Source organism: Trachypithecus francoisi, unplaced genomic scaffold (assembly GCF_009764315.1).
Source record: "Trachypithecus francoisi isolate TF-2019V2 unplaced genomic scaffold, Tfra_2.0 Contig00025, whole genome shotgun sequence".
NCBI lineage: Eukaryota > Metazoa > Chordata > Mammalia > Primates > Cercopithecidae > Trachypithecus > Trachypithecus francoisi.
In genome coordinates this window covers 266,254-293,224 of record NW_022680462.1, presented here as the reverse complement: position 1 = coordinate 293,224, position 26,971 = coordinate 266,254, and the positions used below count along the sequence as shown (strand labels likewise).

Here is a 26,971-nt window from a genome sequence, read left to right as displayed (position 1 = left end):
TGTGCTGCTGACCTGCAGGTACCTTCCTGTATCCCATTCCACATGGAGACCCCCTGGGCAGAGACTGGGCCCTGTAGTATCCCTAATGCCAAGCACCATGCCCACATGTGCCACTCACTCAATTAAAACTAGCAACTTAATAAAATTTGAACACTCAAACATATATCACACACACTGGTTGCAGACATGCTGTGAAGGCATCTCACCTCAGAAAGGTTGCATTTTGACTCTTCCTCAAGAGTAAATGGCCACAAGAGATTGGAAGTGGCTGAGCAGAAGGTGGTCTGCAGGAACTGCCCAGCACCCACCCCTGCCCCTTGGGAACACAGGTGGGTCTTCGAGGGTGGAAAATACACTCTGTAAATAGCCAAGTGAGTGATATTATGAAGTCAGGGGAGGCACTGTATGGAGAAAAGCTACAGAAGTGGAAATACATTAGCCAACCCGACTTCAAGGGAAATGACTGTCCCATGAAACTGGGCTGGAAATGCTCCAAGGCAGGCTGAGCTGGGACCTGATGCTGCCTGAAGAGCCCAGAGGGAAGGGTGAAGTGTGGAGAACTCAGACTGAATGTGACAGGTGTGAGCGCCCCACAGAAGTTCTGCATTGGAGGAATACCCAAAGACTTAGGGAGTTGGCATCCAAGTAGCTTGGAGGTAAGCTGGAGTTATTTCTTCTTCCATTGTGCAAAGTCCTTCAAAAATATATTTGATCTAAGCTCTCAGGCACCACAGGAACACACAAGCATTTGCTCTCAGTCTGGGCGTGTTTGGTGGTGACAGCAAAGGCACCTGCCCTCTAGAACAGCCTAGAAACAGCTGGCAGAGAAGAGACAGCCTGTAGCTTACCCCAGCCTCCGTGGGTTCAGGCTCCCCCATAGTGTGTGCTTGCTTTGCCTCCTTCCCTACCTCTCCCTCTTTCTCTCTCTCTGTCACACACCCCCCGACACACCTCTATGTAAAATGCCTGTACCCCAAGAGATCAGAATTAGGGTGTTCACTGTACCACAAGTTCTGTTTCTGAGTGTCCAGGGTCAGGTTTCTTGTGGCCACAGTAAGTATTGCTTGAATTGCACACAATTACCCCCCTCAGAGGCCCCTGTGCCTTAAGAGGACTATACAGAAAACACCCTCTGTAAGTGTGAGCCTCCTGCGTGTACCTACATGTGTGTGTGTGTGTGTGTGTGTGTGTGTGTGTGTGGTCAGCTCTGGGGTAGATGGAAAGACCACAGCACTGGAAGAGGTGGCTCTGAGTCCAGATTCTTCTGTGATCTTGGGCAAAATCCCTCACTTTCTGCTAGTGCTGCAAGAACAAAATACCTCAGAGACTGGGCGACTTCTGCAGCAGAAACACCTCTCACTGTCCTGGAGGCCAGAAAGCCGAGACAAAGGTGTGGGTGCCGTTGGTCCCTCCCAAGGCCTCTCTCCTTGCCTTGCAGATGGCGGCTTCCCCCGGTGCCCACAGCATCTTCCCTGTGCGTGCCTCCCTGGTGTCTGTCTCTGGTCCTAATCTCTTCTTCTTAGGACACCAGTCATATTGTATTAGGGCTCACCCTAATGGGCCCATTTTAGCTTCGTTACCTCTTGAAAGGCCCTGTCTCCAAATACAGGCACATTCTGAGGTACTGGAGGTTAGGATGTTAACAAATGGATGTTGAGGGGACATGTTCAGCCCACAGCACTTATCTCAGCTTCATTTTTGCTCTTGATATCTGAAGGAGTTGATCCAGTGATTTCCGAAGTCCTCTCTGAATCAACCAGTACTGTCTGAGTGCTGTCTGTCTCTCTCTCTCTCTCTCCCGAGACTACAAATACTTAGGTGGCTGTGGCCATGTGGTTTTCTTTTTCTTTCTTTCTTTTTTTGAGATGGAGTCTCACTCTGTCGCCCAGGCTGGAGTGCAGTGGCATGATGTAGGCTCACTGCAACCTCTACCTCCCAGGTTCAAGCAATTCTCTCGCCTTAGCCTCCCGAGTAGCTGGGATTACAGGTATCCGCCACCATGCCCAACTAATTTTTGTATTTTCAGTAGAGACGGGGTTTCACCATGTTGGCCAGGCTGGTCTAGAACCCCTGACTTCAGGTGATCCACCTGCCTTGGCCTCCCAAAGTGCTGAGATTACAGGCGTGAGCCACTGCACCCAGCCAGCCTTGTGATTTTCTTTCTGCATGTACCTCTCCATCTGAAGAGAACACCCCTCCCTCTCCATCTCTGTCAGTTGCTGGTGTTATAGCTAAGGTGATCTGAGCTATCCCCGTCTCTAGCTTGCACTTCAGAGTGGCAGTCAGGGAACAGAAAGAAGGCAAGGCTCACATGAAGGAAGATGGGGCCCAGCACAGTGCAGCCCTGCATGCAGGGCTCCTTGAGGTCACAGGCCCATTCCTAGTTAGGGCTCCACCCAACGGGAGGCCCAGGCCTACCCTGACTCTGGGCACATCCTCATTGTGAGTGTGTGGATCGGGAAACACACCCCACCCCCACAGGTCTCGATTGGCTCCTATATCTGCTACCAGCCCCATCCTAGTCCAGAATCGGTGAGTGTTACCACATTTTTTTTTTTTTCCTAAGAGATGAGGTCTCCCTCTGTTGCCCAGACTGGAGTGCAGTGGCATGGTCATAGCTCACTGCAGCCTTGAACCCCTGAGCTCAAGCAATCCTCTGCCTCAGCCTCCTGAGTAGCTACGACTACAGGCATGTACTACCACGCCTGTCTAACTTGTTTTTCTATTTTTTGTAGAGATGGAGGTCTTGCTATGTTGCCCAGGCTGGTCTTGAACTCTGGGCTCAAGCAATCTTCCTACTTCAGCTTCCCAAGTTGCCGTTAACTCTTTCTGAGCTGCCCCCACTTACACTGAGGGAAATGGTGGATGGAGCTGTAAGCTTAGGAACAGAAAATGACCTCCTGTAGGGACTGAAAGGAATTCTTGCCCGAAATTGTCCTTTTCTCCTCTCAGCTCCAAAGAGAGGAAGCACATCTGTGTAGTTACTGTCAGAAGCTCATGCATATACTGTCCTTGCTCCCTTATATAATGGCTCCCAATGGCCATATTGAAAGAGCTGTACTCTGAGAGAACTTTGGATATCCAGCTCCTGGTCTGCCTCAGTATCCAATTTAACAGAAGAGAGAGAGAAACAGAGGCAACTGCTTTTAGAGTTTGGTTGTTCCTGAGAAATGGTAGAAATGCCCTGCAATTTCCATCCTGTTTCAGTTCATTGCTAAGGCTTTTATTGAATAAGGGCTTAAAAAACAACCACAACAACAAACTTGAGCCAAAACTAAAACAACATAAACAAAGGCACATTTAATTTCAACCCATCTGTCTTTTGTCAGAAAAAGACCTTCTGTTTTTGATCACTCTGGCAACAGCATGGGTTTTGTTTTTTAACAGCTAAGTAAGAAGTCAGAAATAGAAGTAAGAACTCCACACCTGTTGCTTTTAGGATCAATTATTTATTGATGTCATAAATTGCATAGAGGAAGGCATTTTGCTGCAGAAGCTAATGGAGCTACAGTGCAGTAGCTATGCTAATCAGCTCAGCTCGAATACTTTTTATTATTGTTGCTGTTATTTTGTTTTTGTTTTTGTTTGTTTGTTGTTTAAGACAGAGCCTTGCTCTGTCACCCAGGCTGGAATGTGATGGCATGATCATGGCTCACTGAAGCCTCGACCTCCTGGGCTCAAGTGATCCTCCCACCTCAGCCTCCTGAGTAGCTGGGATGACAAGCATGCACCATCACACTGGCTAATTTTTTTTATTTGTATTTTTCATAGAGGCAGAGCTTTGCCATGTTGCACAGGCTGCTGTCAAACTCCTGGGCTCAAGTGATCCTCCAGCCCCTCAGCTTCCCACAGTGTTGGCATTACAGGTGTGAGCCACTGCACCCAGCCCAGCTTTAGAAACAGGCTCAACCCTTTGGACTCTCCAGCACTCTACACCTACTTTCACTCTAGTGCCAAAATTCACTGCTTCCTTTGGGAACTTTATATTTGTTTTAGTTGTTAAGTCAAAATATTTTCACAATCACAGGAGGCCATCAAGTTTTGATTTGCAGTCTGAAAGGAAGAGAGGGGATTCTTTATAAAGAAATGGACAACACGTTACCCTCATTACAGAAGACGTGGCGAGGGGTGTTATCCTCTATGCCTCATGACGTCTCTCACAGAGACAGGGCTGTAATGCCTGCATTATGAGAGGAATTTCAGGCATGGGGGAGAATTAGGTGTTGAATTACCAAGACATTTCCTCACCTGTAAAGGTTGAGAGCCCCAAGTTTATAGTTTATTTATTGAAAAATAGAAAGCAGGCTGGATGTGGTAGCTCACGCCTGTAATCTCAGCACTTTGGGAGGCTGAGGCAGGAGGATTTCTTGAGCTCAGGAGTTTGAGACCAGCCTGGGCAGCACAGTAAGACCCCATTTCTACAAAAATTTTAAAAATTAACCAGGCATAGTGGCATGTGCCTATGGTCCCAGCTACTCAGGAGGCTGAGGCAAGTGGATTGCTTGAGCCCAAGAGATTGGGGCTGCAGTGAGCCGTGATTGCGCCATGGCACTCCAGCCTGAGTGATAGAGCAAGATCATGCCAAACAAAATAACAATAATAATAATTGAAAAGTGGGAGGTAATAAACAGTATGGCATGCAAGGTTAAAAAATAATAGAACAAAACAACCTTTGTCACTGAGAAAAACAATATTTTACTCTTACTAGTATAAGAATTTCTTATCATAAGCATCCTTTTCCTTGCAAATGGGAGAAAATGCAATGAATGAAAACAGAAATATTTTGGTTTCTTTTTCTAATCCATGTCTCAATGCTCATAGCATTTCTGGAGCGCCACAGGGCTGGAAGCAGAGTCTTATTCTTTTGTAAAACTTAAGTCATGGAGAGTTACAATTCTAGTTCATTTTCCATGTCTGTTCTTTGCCCTAGTTCATTCAGGCTGCTATTAAATAAATACCATAAACTGGGTGATTTGTAAGCAACAGAAATTTACTTCTCACAGTTCTGGAGGCTGGGAAGTCCAAGGTCAAGGCATCAGCAGATTCAGTGTCTGGAGAGGGTGCTTCATGGTTCCTAGACCAGCACCTCCCTGCTGTGTCCTCACGTGGTAGAAGAGGCAGGGCAGCTCTCCAGAGCTTCTTTGATAAGGGCACCAATCCCATTCATAAGTGCCCCACCCTCATGACCTCATCACCTCCCAAAGACCCCACCTCCTCATATCACATCACCTTGGGGGTTAGGATTTCAGCATATGGATTTAGGGAGCACATAAACATTCAGACCATGGCATTATTCTTTTTGCGATTTTTTTTCTTCTTCCTCCTCTTCTCCTTGGTTTTCCAGCTCTTCCTTTCTCTTATTTTTCATTTTTGTTTCTTTCCTAAGGCTACATGGTCTGCCCCATACATGATCATGCCCAGGTTGACTTTATCATTTTCATGGCCTGGCTAGAATATTTTATTTCAGGTTACTTGCAGAAAGGCAAGTACATATCTTCATATAGAAAAGACAGATTACAGATTCATGGGAGGAAGTATTTTACTCCATCTCTGCATCCCCAGGGTAAAGGTAAATTGGGATCGAGGTTGATGCAGATGATCAGGCAGAGGTTTCTGCTCATGGCCAAGATAGAATAAGTAGTACTGGAGTAGACCTCCCATTATAAATAACTTAAAAAAACTAGACAAAATATGGGAAGCAATAATGTTTAGCTATTGAAAACAGGCAGCAAAGGATCATGCTCTCAGACAGAATGGAAAGAAATGAAGTAAGTCCTATGATAGTTTGAGCTTTTACCTGGAGGCACTTTTTGAATGGCACCCAGGAGGCGTCCAGGTAGGGCATAGAGGTCTCACTGAGTTGAGAAGCCAGACATCAGAGATTAGGGAGGCTGGCACAGTTGAGGTATGTAGGGCTAGACCCAGAGAGGAGGAAGCTATGCAGAACTCCAGAAATCTACATCGAAGTCCTCTTGAGTCTTGGGCTGAATATTAAACTGTGCATGCAAAGCACGGAACTTGAAGTGAACAGCTTTGGGTGGAAGCTTTAAGCTGAACAATTCTAAGTCTCACACAGGGCACGGAGACATTTAAGTTCTGACCAGCTACAGTTGGGAGATCTTCTTAAACACCTGAGAAATTCAGTCAAGACTCAAGAAATATAAAACCCTGGTAGTAGGGCTAAGTTAGACCCATTTTAACAAAGCTTAAAATTAGCCTCAGAAAGACCAAGCTAATAAACAACTTAACTGCCTGCCAAACTAAAATTTAACACTGTTTAAAGAAAGATAAAATCAAGACATTCAACAACATAACACATATAATGTCCAGCATCCAATAAAAATAACTATACAGATAAAGAAACAAGAAAATGTGACTCATAATAAGGAAAGAAATCAATCAGTATAAATAGATTCAGAAATAGATCCAGATGATGGAATTTACAGATGAGGAACTTTAGACCAGTTATTCTAAATATGGTAAAGGGTATAAAAGAAAACAAATATAATGAGGAGAATCATTATATTGACATCAGAAAAATATACTTCAGGATAAGAAATATTGCTAGAAATGAAGAGGGACATTTTATAATGATAAAAAGGTCAATTCACCAAGAAGACATGCAAATCTTAATATGTATGCATCTGACAACAAAACTTCAAAATACATAAAACCAGCCAATCAGGAAATAACATCTATATCTACTGTTTTAAGTTAAAAAGAAAAATTCGACACAGATATTTGCAAGGTCATTTTTATCAACATAGATTTCTTAAGTACACTATCGTTGGGCATTAACCTAGGTGACAGGAAAACACTTTAACAGATTTGATGTTGGTCTTAAGAATCTCAAATAGGGTTGAAATACAAAACACACATACAGATATTAAAAGATCAAAAGATATGTGTCATGTTGTATTTTCCTTAAATGTTTGCCTCTCCATTTTCGAATCCAATAAATCATTAAGCTCTTGTTGGCTGTTTTCCATCTTGAAGTATTGGTGCTTAGCCTTACAAAGCTTGAGGTAGCTGCTTAGTCATCCCTGATATGTTCAAGTGTCTACATGAGCCCCCTCCTGGGGTCCGCCAGAACCCACAGAATTGGAAATCTAGTGGAGACTCATTGTTAACATTATAGAAGACACAGGTCTAGAGGTCTCCTTTGGGGTTCCAGTTAGGCTTATACCGCAGCTGCCACCCCACTCTCTACCATTCTTCAGTCAAGTAGTGAGCTATGAGTGCACTCATGTTATGAAGAATACGTCTTGAAAAAGGAAAAGGATTAGTGTTCAGGGTGATTCACACCCATTATAGTTAAGCCAACAAAGCCCCACTTAGGATGAGAGAGGAGCCACCCCTTGTGAAAATCATTTATATATCTGCTTTGGATACACACATTTAATCTTTTAAACTTCAGTCCCATTTCCCAAGGAAATTGCCTGGAAGTAGTGTTGGGATTAGAATGGATTACCCTAACAGAGCCTTTCCATAAACCCAAACTGAGCTAACAAGAAGGGCTCTGTGTTGCATTTAATCATCCGTTGAGTTTTCTTATGCCAGCTCTTTCCAAGAAAGATTGAAGTTGCTTGCCAGCACACCTGCTGTAGATCTTAGCTTGTTCCAGAAAAGAGAAGCAACTTCTCAAAGATATGTCTCTTCTATTCTTTCCTGACAATGAGAACTTCTCCATGAAGCCCTCCCTGAGTCTCCCAGTGACTTCCATCTTTGTGTCAAGTGGAAAGAATATGGACTTCGGAGTCAAATCAATTAGTATAAAATCCCAGCCTTGTCACCTACAGCCTGTATGGTGTTAGGCAGTTGTGAAATCTCACAGAGACTTATTTTCTTCTCTATAACTTACCTCACCCACAGGCATGTGTGTGTAATGCAAATACTATTCTTCATAGTGTGAGTATACTCATAACTATGAGTATATGGGTAGAAAATGGGGTGGCCACTGTGGGACAAGCCTAACTGGAACCCCAAAGGCGATCTCTACTCCCATGTCTTCTGTAACATTAACAATGAGTTTCCACTAGATTTCCAATTCCGTGGGTTCTGGCAGACTCTAGGGTGGAGGCATGTAGACACTTGGACTAGCAGGGATGACTAAGCAGCTCCCTCAACCTTTGTAAGGCTAAGTGCTAATACTTCAAGATGGAAAACAGCCCCAGTTGTCTCCTTCTTCCTCTCTTCATACTCTATTTTAGACCTTACTATTCATGATTGTTATGCGGCCATGCCTTCCGCCTCTGGGGACCTGGGAAGCTGGTCACCATACTTGCTGTTGGAAGTACACTCACCTGCCTCCCTCTCCTACAGAGGAAAGCCTACGTCTTACTCACCTGTTCGCAGTCCCAACACGTCAGGCACACTGCAGATGCTCAGTGTGTTGAAGGACACTCTTGTTCCTTTTCAGAAACACTCAGTAATAAACTGTCATTCCCTCCTTTAGGGAAGTGAAAAACAGAACAACAAAAAAGCAAAAGCAAAAGGCTCCTTCCGTTTTCTCCTGTAGCTGCCTCACAGAATGGGTCCTCTTTAGGCTGAGGTCAACACTTCTGTGGCATATGGGGTGGAGAGCATCCATGTCAGGCCGTTTCTCCCCTCACTGGATGGGTGGCCTTGACCCATCGAATACAGAAGTGAAGTGCATGTGCACCCACCAGGGTTGGTGGCTCTCAGGGGAACCAGATCACACTCGTGGTTATAAAAGTGATCCTTATGACAGTGGTGCCACCAGATCCAAATCTACCCTTTCACCCACTTGATTTGAAGCTTCTGTCCGTTTTACTCATACTTAATTTTCCTGCTTTGTTGTTTGTCTTTGCTTTCATCTGGAAATAGAGCTTGGCAATTGCATTGCTGGCTTCTGTGGAGATCCAGGCCGTAGCCACTTGCATTGCAGTAAACAAAATGGAATGTTCCCTACCTTCCTTTCATTTGTGTTCCTTAAGAGAAAATTCGAATTAAAAAGACCTCCCGCCTGGCGCGGTGGCTCAAGCCTGTAATCCCAGCACTTTGGGAGGCCGAGACGGGCGGATCACGAGGTCAGGAGATCGAGACCATCCTGGCTAATACGGTGAAACCCCGTCTCTACTAAAAAATACAAAAAACTAGCCGGGCGAGGTGGCGGCGCCTGTAGTCCCAGCAACTTGGGAGGCTGAGGCAGGAGAATGGCGTAAACCCGGGAGGCAGAGCTTGCAGTGAGCTGAGATCCGGCCACTGCACTCCAGCCCGGGCGAGAGCGAGACTCTGTCTCAAAAAAAAAAAAAAAAAAAAAAAAGACCTCCCGAGATCACCTCTCTTTCAAATTGCTGGTGCAGCTGGACACAGTGGCTCACACCTGTAATCCCAACACTCTGGGAGGCCAAGGAAGGAGGATCGCTTGAGGCCAGGAGTTCATGACCAGCCTGGGTAACATAGTGAGACCCCTATTCTACAAAAATAAGTAAACTAGCAAGGCATGGTGGTGTGTGTGCCTGTGGTCCCAGCTACTCAGGCTAAGGCAGGCAGATTGCTTCAGCTCAGGAGCTTGAGGCTGCGGTGAGCTGTGATTGGGCTACATCACTCCAGCCTGAGTGATGATAGGCAGCAGAGGAAGACCCTGTCTCCAAAAAAACAAAACAAAACAAAACAAAAACAATTGTCCCAATTAGTTCAGAGATAAATTAGCTGTCGCCTCTGCTTCAAGACACCACTGTCTGGCCCTTCTGAATATATCCGCATTTGGAACAAACATCGTCCTAAAAGTGGCTGTGAATGTTTGAAGGGTTGGCATCTAACAGTTGTGAATTTTAAAATAGATTGAATTCCTTCATTCCCTCTTCTAATATTTCATGGCAGAGAACAAAGAAAACACATAGAGGGAAAACATGGACTAGATCCTCTCTCTTAACAAGACTCATTCATCTGATGCTGAAGTCGCCATGATCACAGCTGCCTGTATCTCTGTTCCCTCCCCTCCCTTCCTCTCTTCTCTTCCTTCCTCTCTTTTCTCCCTTCCTCCCTCCCTGTTTCCTTCCTTCCTTCCCTCCCTCCCTCCCTCCCTCCCTCCCTCCCCTCCCTTCTTCCTTCCTTCCTTCCTTCCTTCCTTCCTTCCTCTTTCTTTCTCTTTCCTTCCTTCTTTCAGTTATTGTCTAAAACATAAAAATGAACAGGAGGTCGATATGAGGACTCACTAATCCTGAATTTGGCCTTGCTCTGTGTGATGCTGAAGCTCTGCAGCATGGGAAAGTATCCATGACATTCCATTGGCTCCCTTCTCCATCCCAGGCCCTTACCTTCACAGAAAGGCCTGCTTCCAGCAGCGGTGTTTCTAACTCACACTATGAAGATGCAGATGACTGATAAGACATAGTGAGTTGCCTCTCCCAGAGAGATTTTCATTTTTATCACCCTTAAAAGCCAGAGGACCTCAAGAATTTAATATTTGATGTTAGACAAGAGGCATAGGTGTGTTGAGGCAGGAGGTCCTACCCAGGGTCCCTAAAGGGAAAGAAAATGATCGTCTACATTTTTTTTTTTTTTGAGATGGACTCTCACTCTGTCACCCAGGTTGGAGCACAGTGGCATGATGTTGGCTCACTGCAACCTCCACCTCCCAGGTTCAGATGATTCTCCTGCCTCAGCCTCCCAAGTAGCTGGGATTACAGGCGGGCACCACCATGCCCAGCTAATTTTCATATTTTTCATAGAGACGGGGTTTCACCATGTTGGCCAGGCTGGTCTCGAACTCCTGACCTCAGGTGATCTGCCTGCCTCGGCCTCCCGAAGTGCTGGGATTACAGGTGTGAGCCACCGGCCCTGGCCTCCTCCGTCTACTTTTACTACTTAGAAAAAAAGAATGTAAGAAGAAAGCTTTCTTAAGTCCTGGTGTGCAGTTGCATAGTGGGGTGACATAGTTAGCAATAATGTGTTCTATATTTCAAAATAGCTAGAGAAGAGGATTTCGAATGTTCCTGTCACAAAGAAATGATAACTATTTGAGATGATGGATATGCTAATTATCCCAGTTTGATCATTACACAGGCTATACATGTATTGGAACATCACACGGTACCCATAACTATGTACAATTATCATGTGTCAATTTAAAAAGATTAACTTCTTTAATGGTATATACAGCAAAGAGAAAAAAAAAGATAATTTAAAATTTTGCAAAAGCAAAGCCTGCAAGATCCTTCCAAGCAGAGAGGATCTCCCTGCAAACATGCAGTGCTGCCATTTGTGAAACGCTGGTTGCAAAGCACAGGCAAACTCCAGCTGGCAGTGCATTGCCGGTGGGTGTCAGCACTCATGGGACAAGCCCACTCCATTCAGGGTTGCTGCCACTGATTGCTGGGGAGCTGTGCTCTTGGAAGGCCTCAGCGGGTCATGGAATCTGTTCCAACAGAGAAATAGTGCAACACACTCTTGCTGATAATGAAGATTTGGACAAATGTCTGGCCATTGGGAGCCCTAGGCTTTGGAAAGGGCTGTGGGCACAGAGAGGTCTGGACGGAATGGTTGACGGTGAACATCCCATCCCAGGGAACGTCGAGTCAGGGAACATCGAGTCAGGGAACGTCGAGTCAGGGAACATCGAGTCAGGGAATGTCGAGTCGAGACGTGAGAAATAGCTTCTGGTGTGTTGTGACTGCTTCATTCACTGAGCAACGAGAAAGAACCACTCCAGTTTGTTGGCCATGCCAAAAAAGGCCAGCCCTGTACGCAAAAAGTGGACCACGTGAAAGAAGTATGAAAGACAAGAAGAAAGCCGGGTGCAGTGGCTCACACCTGTAATCCCAGCACTTTGGGAGGCCGAGGTGGGTGGATTACGAGGTCAAGAGATCGAGACCATCCTGACCAACATAGTGAAACCCTATCTCTACTAAAAATAAAAAAAAAATAGCTAGGCGTGGTGGCGTGCGCCTGTAGTCCCAGTTACTCGGGACGTTGAGGCAGTAGAATTGCTTGAACCCAGGAGGTATAGGTTGCAGTGAGCCAAGATCGTGCCACTGCACTCCAGCCTGGGCAACAGAGTGAGACTCCATCAAAAAAAAAAAAAAAAAAAAGAAAGAAAGAAAGAAGAAGCAAAGCAAACCGAATTCTTCCTACTATTTCTCGGATGTTTCTGCTGCACTGGGCAGTTTACACTTGTCAGTTCATTTCATTCTCTTACAACCTGAGAAGTAGGAGCTTTAATTATCTCTGTTTCACAAGTGAGTGAAAAAGATTCAGGATCCTTGGGTGACTGAGACGGGCCCCATGTCTTCCCTGCATATTCTCTCTACTCTTGATGAAGTGGAGCTGACTTCCAGCTGAGGGGCAGTGAGTGCAAAGGCAGATCTTGACCAGGGAGGAGGACTAGAGCCTCACATGGTCTTGGACTGGGGGTGGCAGGACAGAGAGGCTGGGCAGGGCAGGCATTGCTCTGACAGTGCACATGCTTCTTGTCATAATGAGCACCGCAAGAGGAGGACACCCAACCCAGTCTTGGGCAAAGGAAAAGGAGACAGAAATCCCTGGGAGCCAGTCAGAGAGAGGAAAGGGCTGTGGCACGTCTCAGAGGCAGCAGAGATCAGAGGCTAGGCAAGAAGGTCAGTGCCATTGCAGGGTTGGGGGGAGCAAAGGGTGAGGCCAAGAGGCAAGCGGACTCCAGGGCTTGTAGGGCCAGGCAAGCTCTGTTTGGGACCATCAGTGGGGAGCCACTGAAGAGCTTTAAGCAGTGAAACTTTAAAATATATTTCAAGCAGATCAAGTACTGGTTTTCTGCTTGGGTGACATGGATCTTGGTGTCACTCACCTAGAGAGAGAACCTGTGGCCGGGTGAGGTGGCTCATACCTGGAATCTCAATGCTTTGGGAGACTGAAGCAGGAGGATCATTTGAGGCCATGAGTTCAAGACCAGCCTGGGCAGCATCATGATTAATGGCAAAAAGCGCAATTACTTCTGTGCCAACCTAATATTTGCTCAAGGTCAAACACTGGTCAGTGATCGGAACCAGAACTGAACCCAGGTCCTCTACCCTTGAACTTTGTGCTGTTTTCCTCCTAATTACTTCTTTGACTACCAGTGATTGCTTGATGAGTAATTTTTCATTGATTTGACTCTAAAAAATGAAAATTCCCATCTATGAAAGGAACGGGTGTGTTTGTGGCCAGTGCAGAGACCCCTGCTGGACACCTGTGTATTCAAGAGAAAACGACGCCTGGGAATGCTTCCCCAGGTCCCTGCTGGGTAGTGTCACTTTAGCCTGCGAGGGACAGGTGACAGGAGTTACAGACAGGCTACAGGAGGTGACTTGGTCCACGTGCATACACTATACAGAATTTTAGGACATTTTAGTAATTTTCAAAATGTGCCAAGCAGCCACTGATCCAAGTGAATTAGAAAAGAGAGCAGGAATTGATCAGGGAGGGCTTGTGGTCAACGTCTACGTGACTGCCCCTTCACCGGCTTCTGTCTTTACTCCAATGTGTTCTGCTTAGGACACTGGTTACCCAATTAAACCGTGGCATCCACTACCCTCCTTAGATCTTATTACTGACTAACAGTCAATTTTGCTGAAGATATTTATCTTGTTCTTTGTCAGTTCTTCACACTAGGATGTAAGTTCAGTGAGGGCAGGAATTTTTATACTTCATTCTCTGCCATTTCTCTAGTGCCAAGAACAGTGCTGAAGACGCGGAAGGTGCTCAGGGAACATTTATGCTACTGTGTTCTTGACACTATTGGTAATGTTTTAAAAGGCATCAGTAAGTCAAAGGGCATCGGTAGAAACAATGACAAGGAAGAAGATGAGTCCTTCCTGCCTGGATGGTGAGAACATGTGTTGGATTTGATTGCAACTGTATTGCTGACATATTGCTCAGGACCTGTGAGCAAAAAGGAAGCTAATGATGAAGTCCTTTGCTTTTCTCACAAAGAAAACCCAATTCTCCAGTGGCAGCTGGGTGCCTTTGTCCTCTTCCTGCCTGTATGACTTTTCTGCTCAATTTTTTTCTTTCTTTCCTTCCTTTCTTCCTTCCTTCCTTCTTTCCTTTCTTCTCTTTCCTTCTTTCCTTCCTTCCTTCCCTTCCCTTCCCTTGCCTCCCTCCCTCCCTCTCTCTGTCTTTCTTTCTCTCTCTCTCTTCCTTCCTTCCTTCCTTCCCTCCCTCCCTCCCTCCCTCCCTCCCTCCCTCCTTCTTTCTTTCTTTCTTTCTTTTTCTTTCTTTCTTTCTTTCTTTCTTTCTTTCTTTCTTTCTCTTTCTTCTCTTTCTCTCTTTCTCTCTTTCTTTTCTTCTTTTTCTTTATTTCTTTCTTTTTTTTGGAGACAGGGTCTCCCTCTGTGGCCCAGGCTGGACTGCAGTGACCTGCTGTGATCTCAGCTCACTGCAACCTCTGCCTCCCAGGCTCAAGCAATCCTCCTATCTCAGCCTCCCAGGTAGGCGGGACTACAGGCATACACCACCACGCCTGGCTAATTTTACTATTTTCTTTTTTTTTTTTTTTGAGATGGAGTCTTGCTCTGTTGCCCAGGCTGGAGTGCAGTGGCCGGATCTCAGCTCACTGCAAGCTCCGCCTCTCGGGTTTACGCCATTCTCCTGCCTCAGCCTCCCAAGTAGCTGGGACTACAGGCGCCCGCCACCTCGCCCGGCTAGTTTTTTGTATTTTTTAGTAGAGACGGGGTTTACACCGTGTTAGCCAGGATGGTCTCGATCTCCTGACCTCGTGATCCGCCCGTCTCGGCCTCCCAAAGTGCTGGGATTACAGGCTTGAGCCACCGCGCCCGGCCTGATAATTTTACTATTTTCAGTAGAGATGAGGTTTCTCCATGTTGGTCAGGCTGGTCGAGAGCTCCTGGGCTCAAGCAATACACCTGCCTCGGCTTCCAAAAGTGCTGGGATTGAAAGTGTGAGCCACCGCACCCGGCCTCTGCTCAGTTTCTGAAGGATGCCTTAGAAAGATTTCCATGGAAAAGTTAAAATAATACAATTTCAAACACTTGAAGGGCTAACATTGGGCTATCCAGATAACAGTATTTTTTAACATTCAGGACAGTTGAATTTTTTTGTGTGCTTTTGATGTATTACAAATCAAAAGGCAGGGATAACAAATATCATTTAAGCTCTGTACTGAGGCTGGATGGTCTTGGCCACATCTTAATTTCACCTGAAAGTTGGGAAGGTGATTAAGTAGGTTTTAAGGTGACTTCCATTTCCAAAGATGCCTGAGTCCGCGAGTCTGTGGAAAGTGGAATTTTAGGGGTCTGTGCATTCCCCACTGGGGCCCATCTTTGCTGCCTTGGGGAATGTGATTTAGCACATTGATGCACATCTCACAAGTGAGATGTCTATTAACCGGCAGCCTCATCTGACCTGCTTGCATCTAATAGGCAGTTGTTTAGTTCAGCACTTTCCTCTGGGATCTCTTTGGTCAGCATGCCCTCCTGTGGCTTGGGGAGGAGGCATCATTTTGGTATGATTGAGAGAATGAATCTGTGCCTGTTCAGTGTCTCTTGGAAGATCTTACCTAAGACTATTGGAGGTGGGAACAGTGCTTGGAAGTTCTTTTGCTCCCTTGGGAGAGAAGCTATGCCTCCCTGCATAGAAGAACCAGCCCAACTGCCTCAAAAAGAAAGTCCAAGGGGCACTGTGAATGCTGTCTTGGTAGAGAGAAGACACTGGGGAGCTGTGCAGTTGAGTTGAAACGGAGGTGAAAATGCGGTCTAAGAACGACAGTCTTGGGGACTTTAAGAGCTGGAAAAGGCTCAGCTAAAGAAAATAGAAAATTTCTTCCTTGTACCAGTGGTTAATTTTTAGCTCTAAGTCTTGTGAGGGGGAGTCTGTGGGTGTGGCTGGGGTGGGACAGCACTGACCTGGTTCACCCTACAGTACCTGTGCCAGTGGGAAACTAGATTGACAAGAAAGCAGTACAATCTATTTTTGGGGGTAGATTTGCATATGCAGATGAGATGCAACTGTAGGCATGATTAAACTGTTGTGTTGGTGCCGCTGGTAAATATTTGCTTTCTGTCTACAGTCCTGGAAAAGTCATTTACATCTTGATAACAACCCAAACATACATTTCTCAAATCAGATAAATGATTCCTTACACACACACACACACACACACACACACACACACACACAGCAAAACAAAACAGATACCATCATTTCCTAGCCCTCCAGAAAATGAACTCTATTTCCTTGGGAGCTCTTTTCCCACCAGCCCTGGAGCACCCACTGTTAAGAAAAAGCCACTCCAAGCCTCCTGCATCTTCACTGGTACATCATTCTTGGCAGGTAATAAAAATGAAAAGCCAGTGATTGGGTTCATATTATTGGTGGGGCACCGTTCTCTAGGCTTTAGGCATTTTCCCATGTATTCCTCGCCACCATTTTAGGGGGCAGGGAATTGTGATTCTACAGTGAAGACACTGAGTTAAGTGACTCCCCCACAATCATACAGTCAAGAAGCTAGAGTTTTAATCCAGGTAGTCAGACTGCAGAGCCTATGTCCTTAACCTTGATATCAAGCTGCTTCTCATAATAATTCTCACATAGACCATCTCTTTTCCAATGTTTCTTTTTAGATGTAGAATCCTTTATCCAAGGGGAGTCTTGGCCAAAGCATAAAAGACAACACAGACGGCAGTGGAGGTGTTCTCACTGAAGTAGGAGTAAGAGGGTGGGATCTGGAGCCTGGATCCTCCTCCAGTTTTTGTGACTCCGAGTCCCTGGAATTCCCAGGGATTCATTTCTCTTCTGAATTAGCTCTTCCTGGGACTCAGCTACTCTTCTCACTAGTTGATCCTTCTATTAAGTGCAGTCAGTCCTCATATTCATAGATTTCTCATTTGCAAGTTCATCTACTTGCTAAAATTTATTCCTAATCCCAAAACCAATACTCATAAGACTTTATCTGCCATTTGTGGATACACACAGAGTGGTGGGAAATGTGTGTTGTCCGACACATGTGCTATTAGCTGGGGTGGAAGCAGCGGCTGCCCTGCCTTCTTGCTTCTGCTCTCACAATGCCAACGAGTACTTTCTCCCAAGGTCTCATTAGTGCCATGTTTTTTGCATTTTTGTACTTTTGGTTGGTGATTTTGCCATTTAAAGTGGTCCCCAATGGACTTAGTGGTGAACACCTATAGTCTCAGCACTTTGGGAAGCTGAGACAGGAGGACTGCCTGAGGCCAGGAGTTCGAGACCAGACTGGGCAATGTAGCAAGACCCCCATCTCTACAAAAAACTAAAAAATTAGCCAGGCCTGGTGGTACCACCCTGCAGTCCCAGCTACTCAGGAGGCTGAGGCCGGAGGATGGCTTGAGCCCAGGAGTTCCAGGCTACAGTGAGCTATGATCATGTCACCGTACTCCAGCTTGGGTGACAGAGCAAGACCCTGTCTCTAAATTTTTTCTTTAAATAATAAAATAAAATGGTCCCAAGCATAGTGCTGCATGAGTGCTGACTGGTTCTTCTGTGTGCAGGAGGGCTGTGCCAGGGCTTGCAGAGAAAGTATATGTGTTAGATGGGTTTCATTCAGATGTGAGTGATAGTGCTGTGGGCCATGATTTAATGTGAGTGGGTTAGTATATATTTAATATATATTAAATAAGGTGTATTTGAACAGAAACACACATAAAATAAGGCAATGTGTTAACTGGTTGGTGAAAGTGTTGTCATCTAACCGTGTATTTCCCCAAGGAGCTCCTAGTATTCACTATTGCAGTGTTAGTGGTAACTTTATAAAACATAGCTACTATGAATAATGAGAACTGACTGAACTCATCATATTTTGAAAGCTTCTCACTGGGCAGATAACGTGCTAGAACCTTATTTAAATGAACCCTAATTCTCAACCCTGTATGCTTAGTATTATTACCCCAGTTTATAGATGGTAAAACTGAGGGCTAAACAATTTGCCAAAGTCACTACACTAGAGAGAGATGAGGCCAAGGCTGAGTGCCACGTAGCACTATTGTTATCTTTCCTTTTTGCTAACACTTTTTTTTTTTCATTTTTTCTAGATACAGGGACTTGCTTTGAGGCCCGAGGTGGAGTGCAGTGGCATGATCATGGCTCACTGCAGCCTCGACCTCCTGGGCTCAACTGATCCTCCCACCTCAGCCTCCTGAGTAGCCGGGATTACAAGCATGCCAACACTTGGTTAATTTAAAGACATTTTTGTAGAGATGAGACTCTCTATGTTGCCCAGGCGGGTGTTGAACTTCTGGCCTCAAGTGATCCTCCATCCTCGGCCTCTCAAAGTGCTGGGATTACAGATGTGAGCCACAGGGCCCGTGCTGACCACCTGCATTTAGTGAACTCTTCCACTTTGGCATCTTGTACACTTCAGCCCCTAACTCCCAGCTGGTTTATTTGGCCATGTGTTGAACACAGTACTCCCCACATCTTCTCTCTGCTCCACATACACATACAGAAACCTCCCCATCGGCACTGGGATGCTCTTACAGAGACAGTCGGGAGTTGGTGCCCAGACGCCTCCACCTTCTCTGCTTCCCTTACCTCCAGCTAGCTTCAGGTAGCCATTGGAGTTAGGATTTCTTTTCTTTTTTGAGACGGAGTCTCACTCTGTCGCCTAGGCTGGGGTGCAGTGGCGTGATCTGGGCTCACTGCAACTTCCACCTCCTGGGTTCAAGTGATTCTCCTGCCTCAGCCTTCCAAGTAGCAGGGACTACAGGTGCCTGCCACCACGTCTGGCTAATTTTTGTATTTTTAGTACAGATGGGGTTTCACCATGTTGGCCAGGCTTGTCTCGAACTCCTGACCTCAGGTGATCCACCCGCCTCGGCCTCCCAAAGTGCTGGAATTTACAGGTGTGAGCCACTGGGCCTGGCCAGAGTTAGGATTTCTAAGTAAAGCAAAATGTCACCTAGCAGGAGAAAGGAAAAAAGGAGAAAGAGAAAAAAGACAAGGAATGGGGATGGGGTAGACTTCAAGGAGGAAGAGCAAAGGTGACCATGATGAGAAGGGAGGTGGGTGGGCATGGGCTGCTCAGAAGATGCCCTGAAGGTGGGATCAGAGGAGCTGACCCTGAGATGCACCTATCACTGACACTGGGTCATTCTTTACATTTCAAAATCATTTTCACATCTCTGGTTCCATTTTGCATATCAGTCACTGTGAGTGGGTGAAGAACACATTCTTTTTTCCTGCTTCACTGATGAGAAAACCGAAGCATGAAGAGCTCCAGTGATTTGCTCATGGTCACGCAGTGCTAATTTATTCTGCATATGGGACAGGCTATTTCTATCACACAGCAAATTCAGTAATTGCTTTCCTGATGTTTCATTTTTTTAAAAAAGCCAATACCATAAGCAGTCTATTAGGAGACAAATTCTCCTTTGTTTTATACACCCTGTGACTATTTCAATATTTTTACTTAACTACAATTTCTCCAATTTCATTGCTCATGTCGAAGCATTTGACTAAAATGTAGCAAAACCACTGTTCCTTTCAAGGGGGTCGAAACGTTTTCCGTGGATGGGAGCGTGTCATGGGAGTAAAGATGAAAGTAGCTTTGTTGCACTCTTCTGGGAATCTTTCTAGGGATATTACTAAAGTCAAGAATAGATCAGAAATGAAGAAAAGATGGGGATATAAAGAATAGCTTTCATGGAAAATTGAAATCATTCCTTTTCAAGTTTACAGTTTCTACCCTGATCATAGCTCCCCAACCCTGCAGGATGGGTTCTTCCCAGATATGAAGGTGGCTGCGGTGATAGGATTTTGATGCAACTGTGATTGATGTCAGCAGGTCCAGACCATGATATTTCATGACAAATTTAACAGACATTTATTAAGTAGATTCAATGGGAACAGCTCCAGGCTAGATGGGGCTGGGCGATACAAAGGGAAGATGTAATCTGTGAAGGTCGTAGGGGCCAGTGAGGGATTGAAACACCATGGATATGGGCTGTCATACACCCACTTCACACCAGTTGCTCTTATTCTATGCCATCATTTCACAGAAACCTCCCACAAATGCCAAGTGGAATGGCATGATTCTCCTTATTGCAAGATGAGACTATCTGGAAGGATCCAGTGACTTCCCCAGTGAGTTGGGGGCTGCCCTCGGCTTTGCACCCAGGCTTTTGTCTCTAAGGGAAGAGCTGTCACTCACTGCACAGGAAGCAGCAGGAGAATAACCAAGTCACGGTCTAAAGTTGGGGCACCCGACTGAGATACAGATTTCTGCCTGCACCCATGATACAGGAATTCAGAATAAGGGTGAGATCCTTGTGGGTTCGTGTGATGGTGGCATGGCGATTCATGCTTGATTGAGAAGACAAAACATGAACACTTCTTTAAGATAAAACATGAACACTTTAAGGGCTTCTTGCACAAGTGAAGTGGTTGTGGAAATGTTTTCAAGGAGCAAATGCCTTTTTAATAGAGAAATTTACTTGACTAGTTAGCAGAAGTTTTTCTTTCTTGGGTTAAAAGTAGTTGCTGCTATTATATCCTGAAGCATCTGGCTGTCCTGATGGGGACATATGAGCGCTGCCCCAGGCCTGGAATATCCCAGGCGGGTAAGAATAGCCCACAATAAGAGATGACTGCTGCTTGCTCTGCTGGTCACTGCAGTTGTCAGGAATGTTTTGCCTCAGAGGCTTAGGGCCGTCTCAACTTGGAGACAGAAAAACCCATCTCCTACTCCTGGCTCAAACCTTTGCTTTCTTATCTCCAGCTCACACCTTTAAGTCTTTTGTAATTAAAGGACATTTATCCAGGCAAGGATTTTTCCACCTCCTTGGAGAACACAGCCCTCCAGTGTCTCCTGCAGCCTGGAGCCTGTGACATTCTGGAAGCATGGAAGGCGTGGACTTGCTAGGGTTTCTCATCATCACACTAAATTGCAACGTGACCATGGTGGGTGAGTATTGGGACTATCTCCAAACTCCCGGGCAGTTTTTGTTTCCATTGCCATGGTGGAATTGAGTCCTTCTTAAAGGTTCCAGGTATTTCCTCATTTTCAGTGTGCAGGCACCAAGCTGAAAGTTCACCCACTCCCAAAACAAAGGGCTGTGCCTTTCTGGAGAAAAGAGAGCTGAGGCTTCTAGTTTCTTTGAATGGTTCCGTGGTTCCTCTGTCATGTAAGGGTCTTGCGTGTGACATTGTTCTCTCACAGGCCCTCGTGTGCTGACACTGGGGTGCTGACTCCGAAGACTGAAGCAGGTGGAGGGGTATTTGTGTGCAACCCTGGTGTGGCTACGTTACCAGAAAAAGGAACAGAACAGCAAGTGTTAATGAGAAAGTGATGCCTTTAGGTTTTATCCTGGAAGCTTAATTTTTTTTGTTGTTGATTTTGGAGACAGAGTGTTACTCTGTCACCCAGGCTGGAGTGCAGTGGTGTGATCTCGGCTCACTGCAACCTCTGCCTCCCTGGTTCAAGTGATTCTCCTGCCTCAGCCTCCCGAGTAGCTGGGACTACAAGCACATGCCACCACGCCTGGCTAATTTTTTGTGTGCTTTTGGTAGAGACGGGGTTTGGCCGTGTTAGCCAGGATGGTCTCGATCTCCTGACCTTGTGATCCACCCGCCTCGGCTTCCCAAAGTGCTGGGATTACAGGCGTGAGTTACCATGCCTGGCCTGGAAGCTTAATTTTTAAGGAGTAGCCATTTCTCTTGTGCACTTTAAACCAAATCCCAAGTTTAGTTTAGTTATTTTTTTTTAACAAAGAGAATAACAGATTTTTGTTTAATGTAGATGACTCACATTTTCAGAGAGGTATGGGGGTCAGAAAAGGATGAATATATGCCAGAGATGCGGTTGATACTTTCCCTGCTCATTGTTTTGTAGATTTAGACAAGATCAACTTGATGTTAAAAGTTCAACTCAATGACTCATCACGTAGTGATATTATTCTTTGTTTGACTGTCTTTATTTATTTATTTTTGTTTTGTTTTGTTTTTCTGATGTCAGGCGATGTTTCTCTCATCACAAAACACAATATTCACAAGTTATTTTGGCTGAGTTTTAAACATGTTTCGAAACAGTTGGTTGGTGCCATGAAAATAGGGCTTGACAGTTATTTTGGTTTCCTAGCTTGGTGTCATTCAGTCACCATACATTGAAGAAGGACAAGCCTCATTCATTCTTAATAACTGGAAAAGGGGAAGAGGAATTCTGAATGATTAAAAAATCTGAACAATGGACTGTTCATAAAGAAATTCAATTTCAAAGGCCATAGACTAACATTAAATACAAGCCCTGTGATTGAATAGAGATCCCTGGACTGTTGTCAGAAGTAAGAAGATTTACTGAAATCAGCAGCTCAAATTGGCTATACACAGTTACAGAAATATGCCAACCTCTTTTAAAAGGCTTATTCTCCTAAGAAGAAAATTTAAATCTTATTTACATCATTAATTTGCTCAGCCACACTTTCTTTCTGGGCCTGTCAGTCCAGGAGACATTACCAAAAGTCTGAATTAGCAGACAGATTAAAACACTTTTAATATAATGCTTTTAAAAAATCTGCTCATCTTGAAGCATCTTACAAACAAGGATGTTCACTGCTCAATAAATACTTGTCAAATGAACTACCTGATACTTTTGCTGTGAGTAAAGACAAGCTGACAGGTGTGGTGGCTCATGCCTGCAATCCCAGCTACTTAGGAAGCCAAGGCGGCAGGAGCACTTGAGGTCAGGAGTTCAAGACCAGCCTGGGCAACATAGCACGACCCTATGTACAACAAACAAACAAACAGAAAACTAAAGACACGCTTATTGACGTCTCAGTTCCCCAATCTCAGCCCCTGTAGAAACTTTAAAACTGTTGTTCAGGGCAGTGTATTCGGGGGTGATGAGGCCATGCCTGCTTCCTCTCTTCCAGGAAAGCTCTGGTTCGTCCTCACGATGCTGCTGCGGATGCTGGTGATCGTCTTGGCTGGGCGCCCCGTCTACCAGGACGAGCAGGAGAGATTTGTCTGCAACACGCTGCAGCCGGGATGCGCCAACGTTTGCTATGACTTCTTCTCCCCCGTGTCTCACCTGCGATTCTGGCTGATCCAGGGCGTGTGCGTCCTCCTCCCCTCCGCTGTCTTCAGCGTCTATGTCCTGCACCGAGGAGCCACGCTAGCCGCGCTGGGCCCCCGCCGCTGCCCCGACGAACCCCGGGACACGGCCTCCGGACAGAGACGCTGCCCGGGGTCCTGCAGGCAGCGCGGCGGCCTCGAGGTGCCTGACTTCTCGGCCGGCTACATCATCCACCTCCTCCTCCGGACCCTGCTGGAGGCAGCCTTCGGGGCCTTGCACTACCTTCTCTTTGGGTTCCTGGCCCCAAATAAGTTCCCTTGCACGCGTCCTCCGTGCACGGGCGTGGTGGACTGTTATGTGTCGCGGCCCACGGAGAAGTCCCTGCTGATGCTGTTCCTCTGGGCGGTCAGCGCACTGTCTTTCCTGCTGGGCCTCGCGGACCTGGTCTGTAGCCTGCGGCGGCGGATGCGCAGGAGGCCCGGACCCCCGACGAGCCCCTCCATCCGGAAGCAGAGCGGAGCCCCTGGCCACCCCGAGGGACACCCGACGGACAAGGAGGGTGGGCGGGAGCAAGAGGGGGCGCCTGCGCCCCCGGGTGCACGCGCCGGAGGGGAGGGGGCCGGCAACCCCAGGGGTACCTCCAGGGTGTCAGGGCACACGAAGATTCCGGATGAGGATGAGAGTGAGGTGACATCCTCCGCCAGCGAAAAGTTGGGCAGGCAGCCCCGGGGCAGGCCCTACCGAGAGGCCGCCCAGGACCCGAGGGGCTCAGGATCCGAGGAGCAGCCCTCAGCAGCTCCCAGCCACCTAGCCGCTTACCCTTCCTGCAGCCGCCTGCAGCCCCCTGACCCGCCTGCCAGCTCCGTCGGTGCTCCCCACCTGAGAGCCAGGAAGTCTGAGTGGGTGTGAAAAAAACAGGACCTGGCCATGCCCCTGGGCAACAGAGTGAGACCCTGTCAAAAACAAAAACAAAAACAAAAAAAACACAATGCAGAGCTGAGAGAGCCCAGCTGTGCTTTGCACACGGGAATACCTGTGCTGATGCACACTCACTTTGGTACCTGGCAGAAGGGCGAGCTGACCTGGGGACACACGGACACCACAGGAGATATATTCTCAGTACGGATTTAATTTAGATAACACTTTTTTATTTTTTTAAAAAAGCACATGACATTCAATGTCCCAGCAAAACTAAAGTGATGAACTGGAGTTGGCTTTCTGATAATGGTGAGATGGTTCTGTCGGCCACACTCTCCCGGTTCTGTTATCAAATTCTGTGCCATGTGTTTCATGTAAGGCATGTTTTCTTCCGTTAGTATATTAATGTTCAATATTTTCTAGTGAATTATGAGGTTTTCTTGTTTTTGTTATTCTGCTTTGGATGAAAGAAACATCTGTTATACATGTCATAAATAGAGAGACATTAAACTTCTCCTAACCCCTTAATAAAATTGTATTAGTTCATTTCATACTGCTATGAAGAAATACCCGAGACTGGGTAATTTATAAAGAAAAAGAAGTTTTTTTTTTTGTTTTTTTGTTTTTTGAGTCAGAGTCTCACTCTGTCACCCAGGCTGGAGTGCAGTGGCATGATCTCTGCTCACTGCAAGCTCCACCCTCTTGTTTCACACCATTCTCCTGCCTCAGCCTCCCGAGTAGCTGGGACTACAGGTGCCTGCCACCAGGCCTGGCTAATTTTTTGTGTATTTAGTAAAGATGGGGGTTTCACTGTGTTCACCAGGATGGTCTTGATCTCCTGACCTCGTGATCCACCCACCTTGGCCTCCCAAAGTTCTGGGATTACAGGCATGAGCCACTGTGCCCGGCAGAAAAAGAAGTTTAATGGACTCACAGTTCTACATGGCTGGGCAGACCTCACAATCATGGCAGAAGGTGAAGGAGGAGCAAAGTCACACCTTACATGGTGGCAGGCAAGAGAGCATGTGCAGGGGAACTCCCCTGTATAAAACAGTCAGATCTTGTGAGACTTACTATCATGAGAATAGCAGGGGAAAACCCACCCCATGATTCAATTATCTCCTACCAGGTCCCTCCCACAACACGCGGGGACTATGGGAGCTACAATTCAAGCTGAGATTTGGGTGGGGACACAACCAAACCATATAAAAAATTAATGCTGATTGCATTATAATATCATGCTTCATACATCATTGTGTTAGAGCAGAAATGAGAAATGCAGAAAATATGGCTAATAAACAGTTGGTTTGTGGGGGCATCGTATACCATTCCTGTGTATGGGTGTAAAGTGCACAGGATGTAGGATGAGTTGTCGCTGTGTGTGTATGCTGGGTGGCTGTCCTCACTGCAGAGAGGGAGTGCTTTTGCTGTAGAGGAGTGACCATAGATTTGTCACAAGTTTTTTAGTTCAGGCTTTGTGCCCTTTAGAGAGTCATACAATTCAGACTTCCCTGAGAATCTTCATGTTCCAGTGGAGAAGATGAAAAACACCATGGGTATTGTGGAATGCACAGTCTGTGTTTATGAATTTTGTGTAGCAACAGACAACCGCGCCAGGTCTTGGGCTGGGCTTCCGATCCAGGCCTTTCTGCACTGCTTAGCATCATTCTGGCTTGATCTAGGTGCTGCCCAAGTTCAGGTGTGACGTCCAAGTTAAGTGCTGGCCGAAATCAGGCAGGTGGGAGGATACAGTAGAGCAGACATTTGCTATGGGATGGGATTAACCTGCTCACCCTAATCAAGAGAGGAAAGAGGCATTTGGGTGTAGTTCAGAAATAGATGACTATTCCCTGGTTTCCAAGTATGGAAGGGCTGAGGAGCAGCACCACCCTTCACTCCAGCAAATAACAAAAAAGGTGAACCAACTCCTCATCAAGACGATGGGCACTTTGACTCTTCTAAAGAAGACCTTGACGATGAAATGCCCTCAAACATGGAGAATAACAGCCTGCTTGGTGTGTCTGCAGGATATCAAGGCAGTTGGTCCAAACTTTAAACAAAAATCCCAAATTGGTTTTGGCATAAAGCTATTTGAATGTATGTGCCTATTTTAATATATTCTCTCCTCTCTCTCTCTCTCCTCTCTCTTTCTCTCCTTTCTCTCACTTTTGCTCCTTAAGCCACTGAAAGCTGTGAGCCATGCCTCCGACCCCTGTCTTCAATATTTAGATCAATGTCTGGCACATAGTGGCTGCTCAAAAAACTATTTTGTTTTCTTTTTTTTTATCTGATATTCCCGAAGCATTCAGGGGCAAATCTTGTTGTTCCTTGTAGTGTCCAATTCTGGTGGACTTCCCAAGTCTATCTAAGTCTTCCCAGTCTTATAGAGATAAAGGATTTCTTTATTTCTTTCTCCTTCCTTCCTCCCTCCCTCTCTTCCTCCCTCCCTCTCTCTTTTCCTTCCTTCCTTCCTTCTTTTCTCTTTTCTTTTCCTTCCTTCCTTCCTCCTTTCCTTTCCTTTCCTTTCCTTTCCTTTCCTTTCCTCTCCTCTCCTCTCCTCTCCTCTCCTCTCCTCTCCTCTCCTCTCCTTTTCTTTCTTTCTTTCTTCTTTCTCTCTCTCTCTCTCTCTCTCTCTCTCTCTCTCTCTCCCTCCCTCCCTCCCTCCCTCCCTCCCTCCCTCTCTCTCTCTCTCTCTCTCTTTCCTTTCTTCTGATCTTCTTTCTTTCCATTTTCCAGGCAGGATCTTTCTCTGTCACCCAGGCTGGAGTGCAGTGATCATGGTTCACCGCATAAGCTCCCTCTGGGACAGGTAGGGTAAGGGGGAGGGTAAGGGGCCCAGGGTAGGAGATCCGGGCTCTGACCTCACGCCCACCATTGCCTAGCAGGTCGGTCCCTTCCCTGGGCTCCTCATGATGAGGGGCCCTGACCAGGGGATTCTTTAGTGCTCCACAAGGGTCAGACTCTGTCAGTGAGATGTGCGGCTGTCAGTCACCTTAGCATTAACAGGGACTCATTTATGAGGCCTATCCAGCTACCTGCCTGCATGCAGGTTTTGATCAGATGAAAATGGTAAGAACA

At 46.2% G+C, this 26,971-nt stretch overlaps 1 protein-coding gene across 1 annotated transcript; it reads left to right on the top strand.

The window, feature by feature from the left end:
* Positions 1–18,755: 18,755 nt before the first annotated feature.
* GJD4 (gap junction protein delta 4) lies at positions 18,756–24,486 on the top strand. The gene is made up of 2 exons (XM_033220443.1): positions 18,756–20,869; positions 22,833–24,486. Exons 1-2 carry the CDS (start codon positions 20,806–20,808, stop codon positions 23,882–23,884), a joined length of 1,116 nt encoding a protein of 371 aa, XP_033076334.1. The 5' UTR covers positions 18,756–20,805; the 3' UTR covers positions 23,885–24,486.
* The last annotated feature ends 2,485 nt before the right edge of the window (positions 24,487–26,971 follow it).

Coding starts and splice junctions, on each gene's coding strand:
- GJD4 (XM_033220443.1), top strand. CDS start 20,806: ATGGAAGGCGTGGACTTGCTAGGGTTTCTCATCATCACACTAAATTGC. Junction 20,870..22,832: donor TTGCAACGTGACCATGGTGG/GTGAGTATTGGG, acceptor CCTCTCTTCCAG/GAAAGCTCTGGTTCGTCCTC.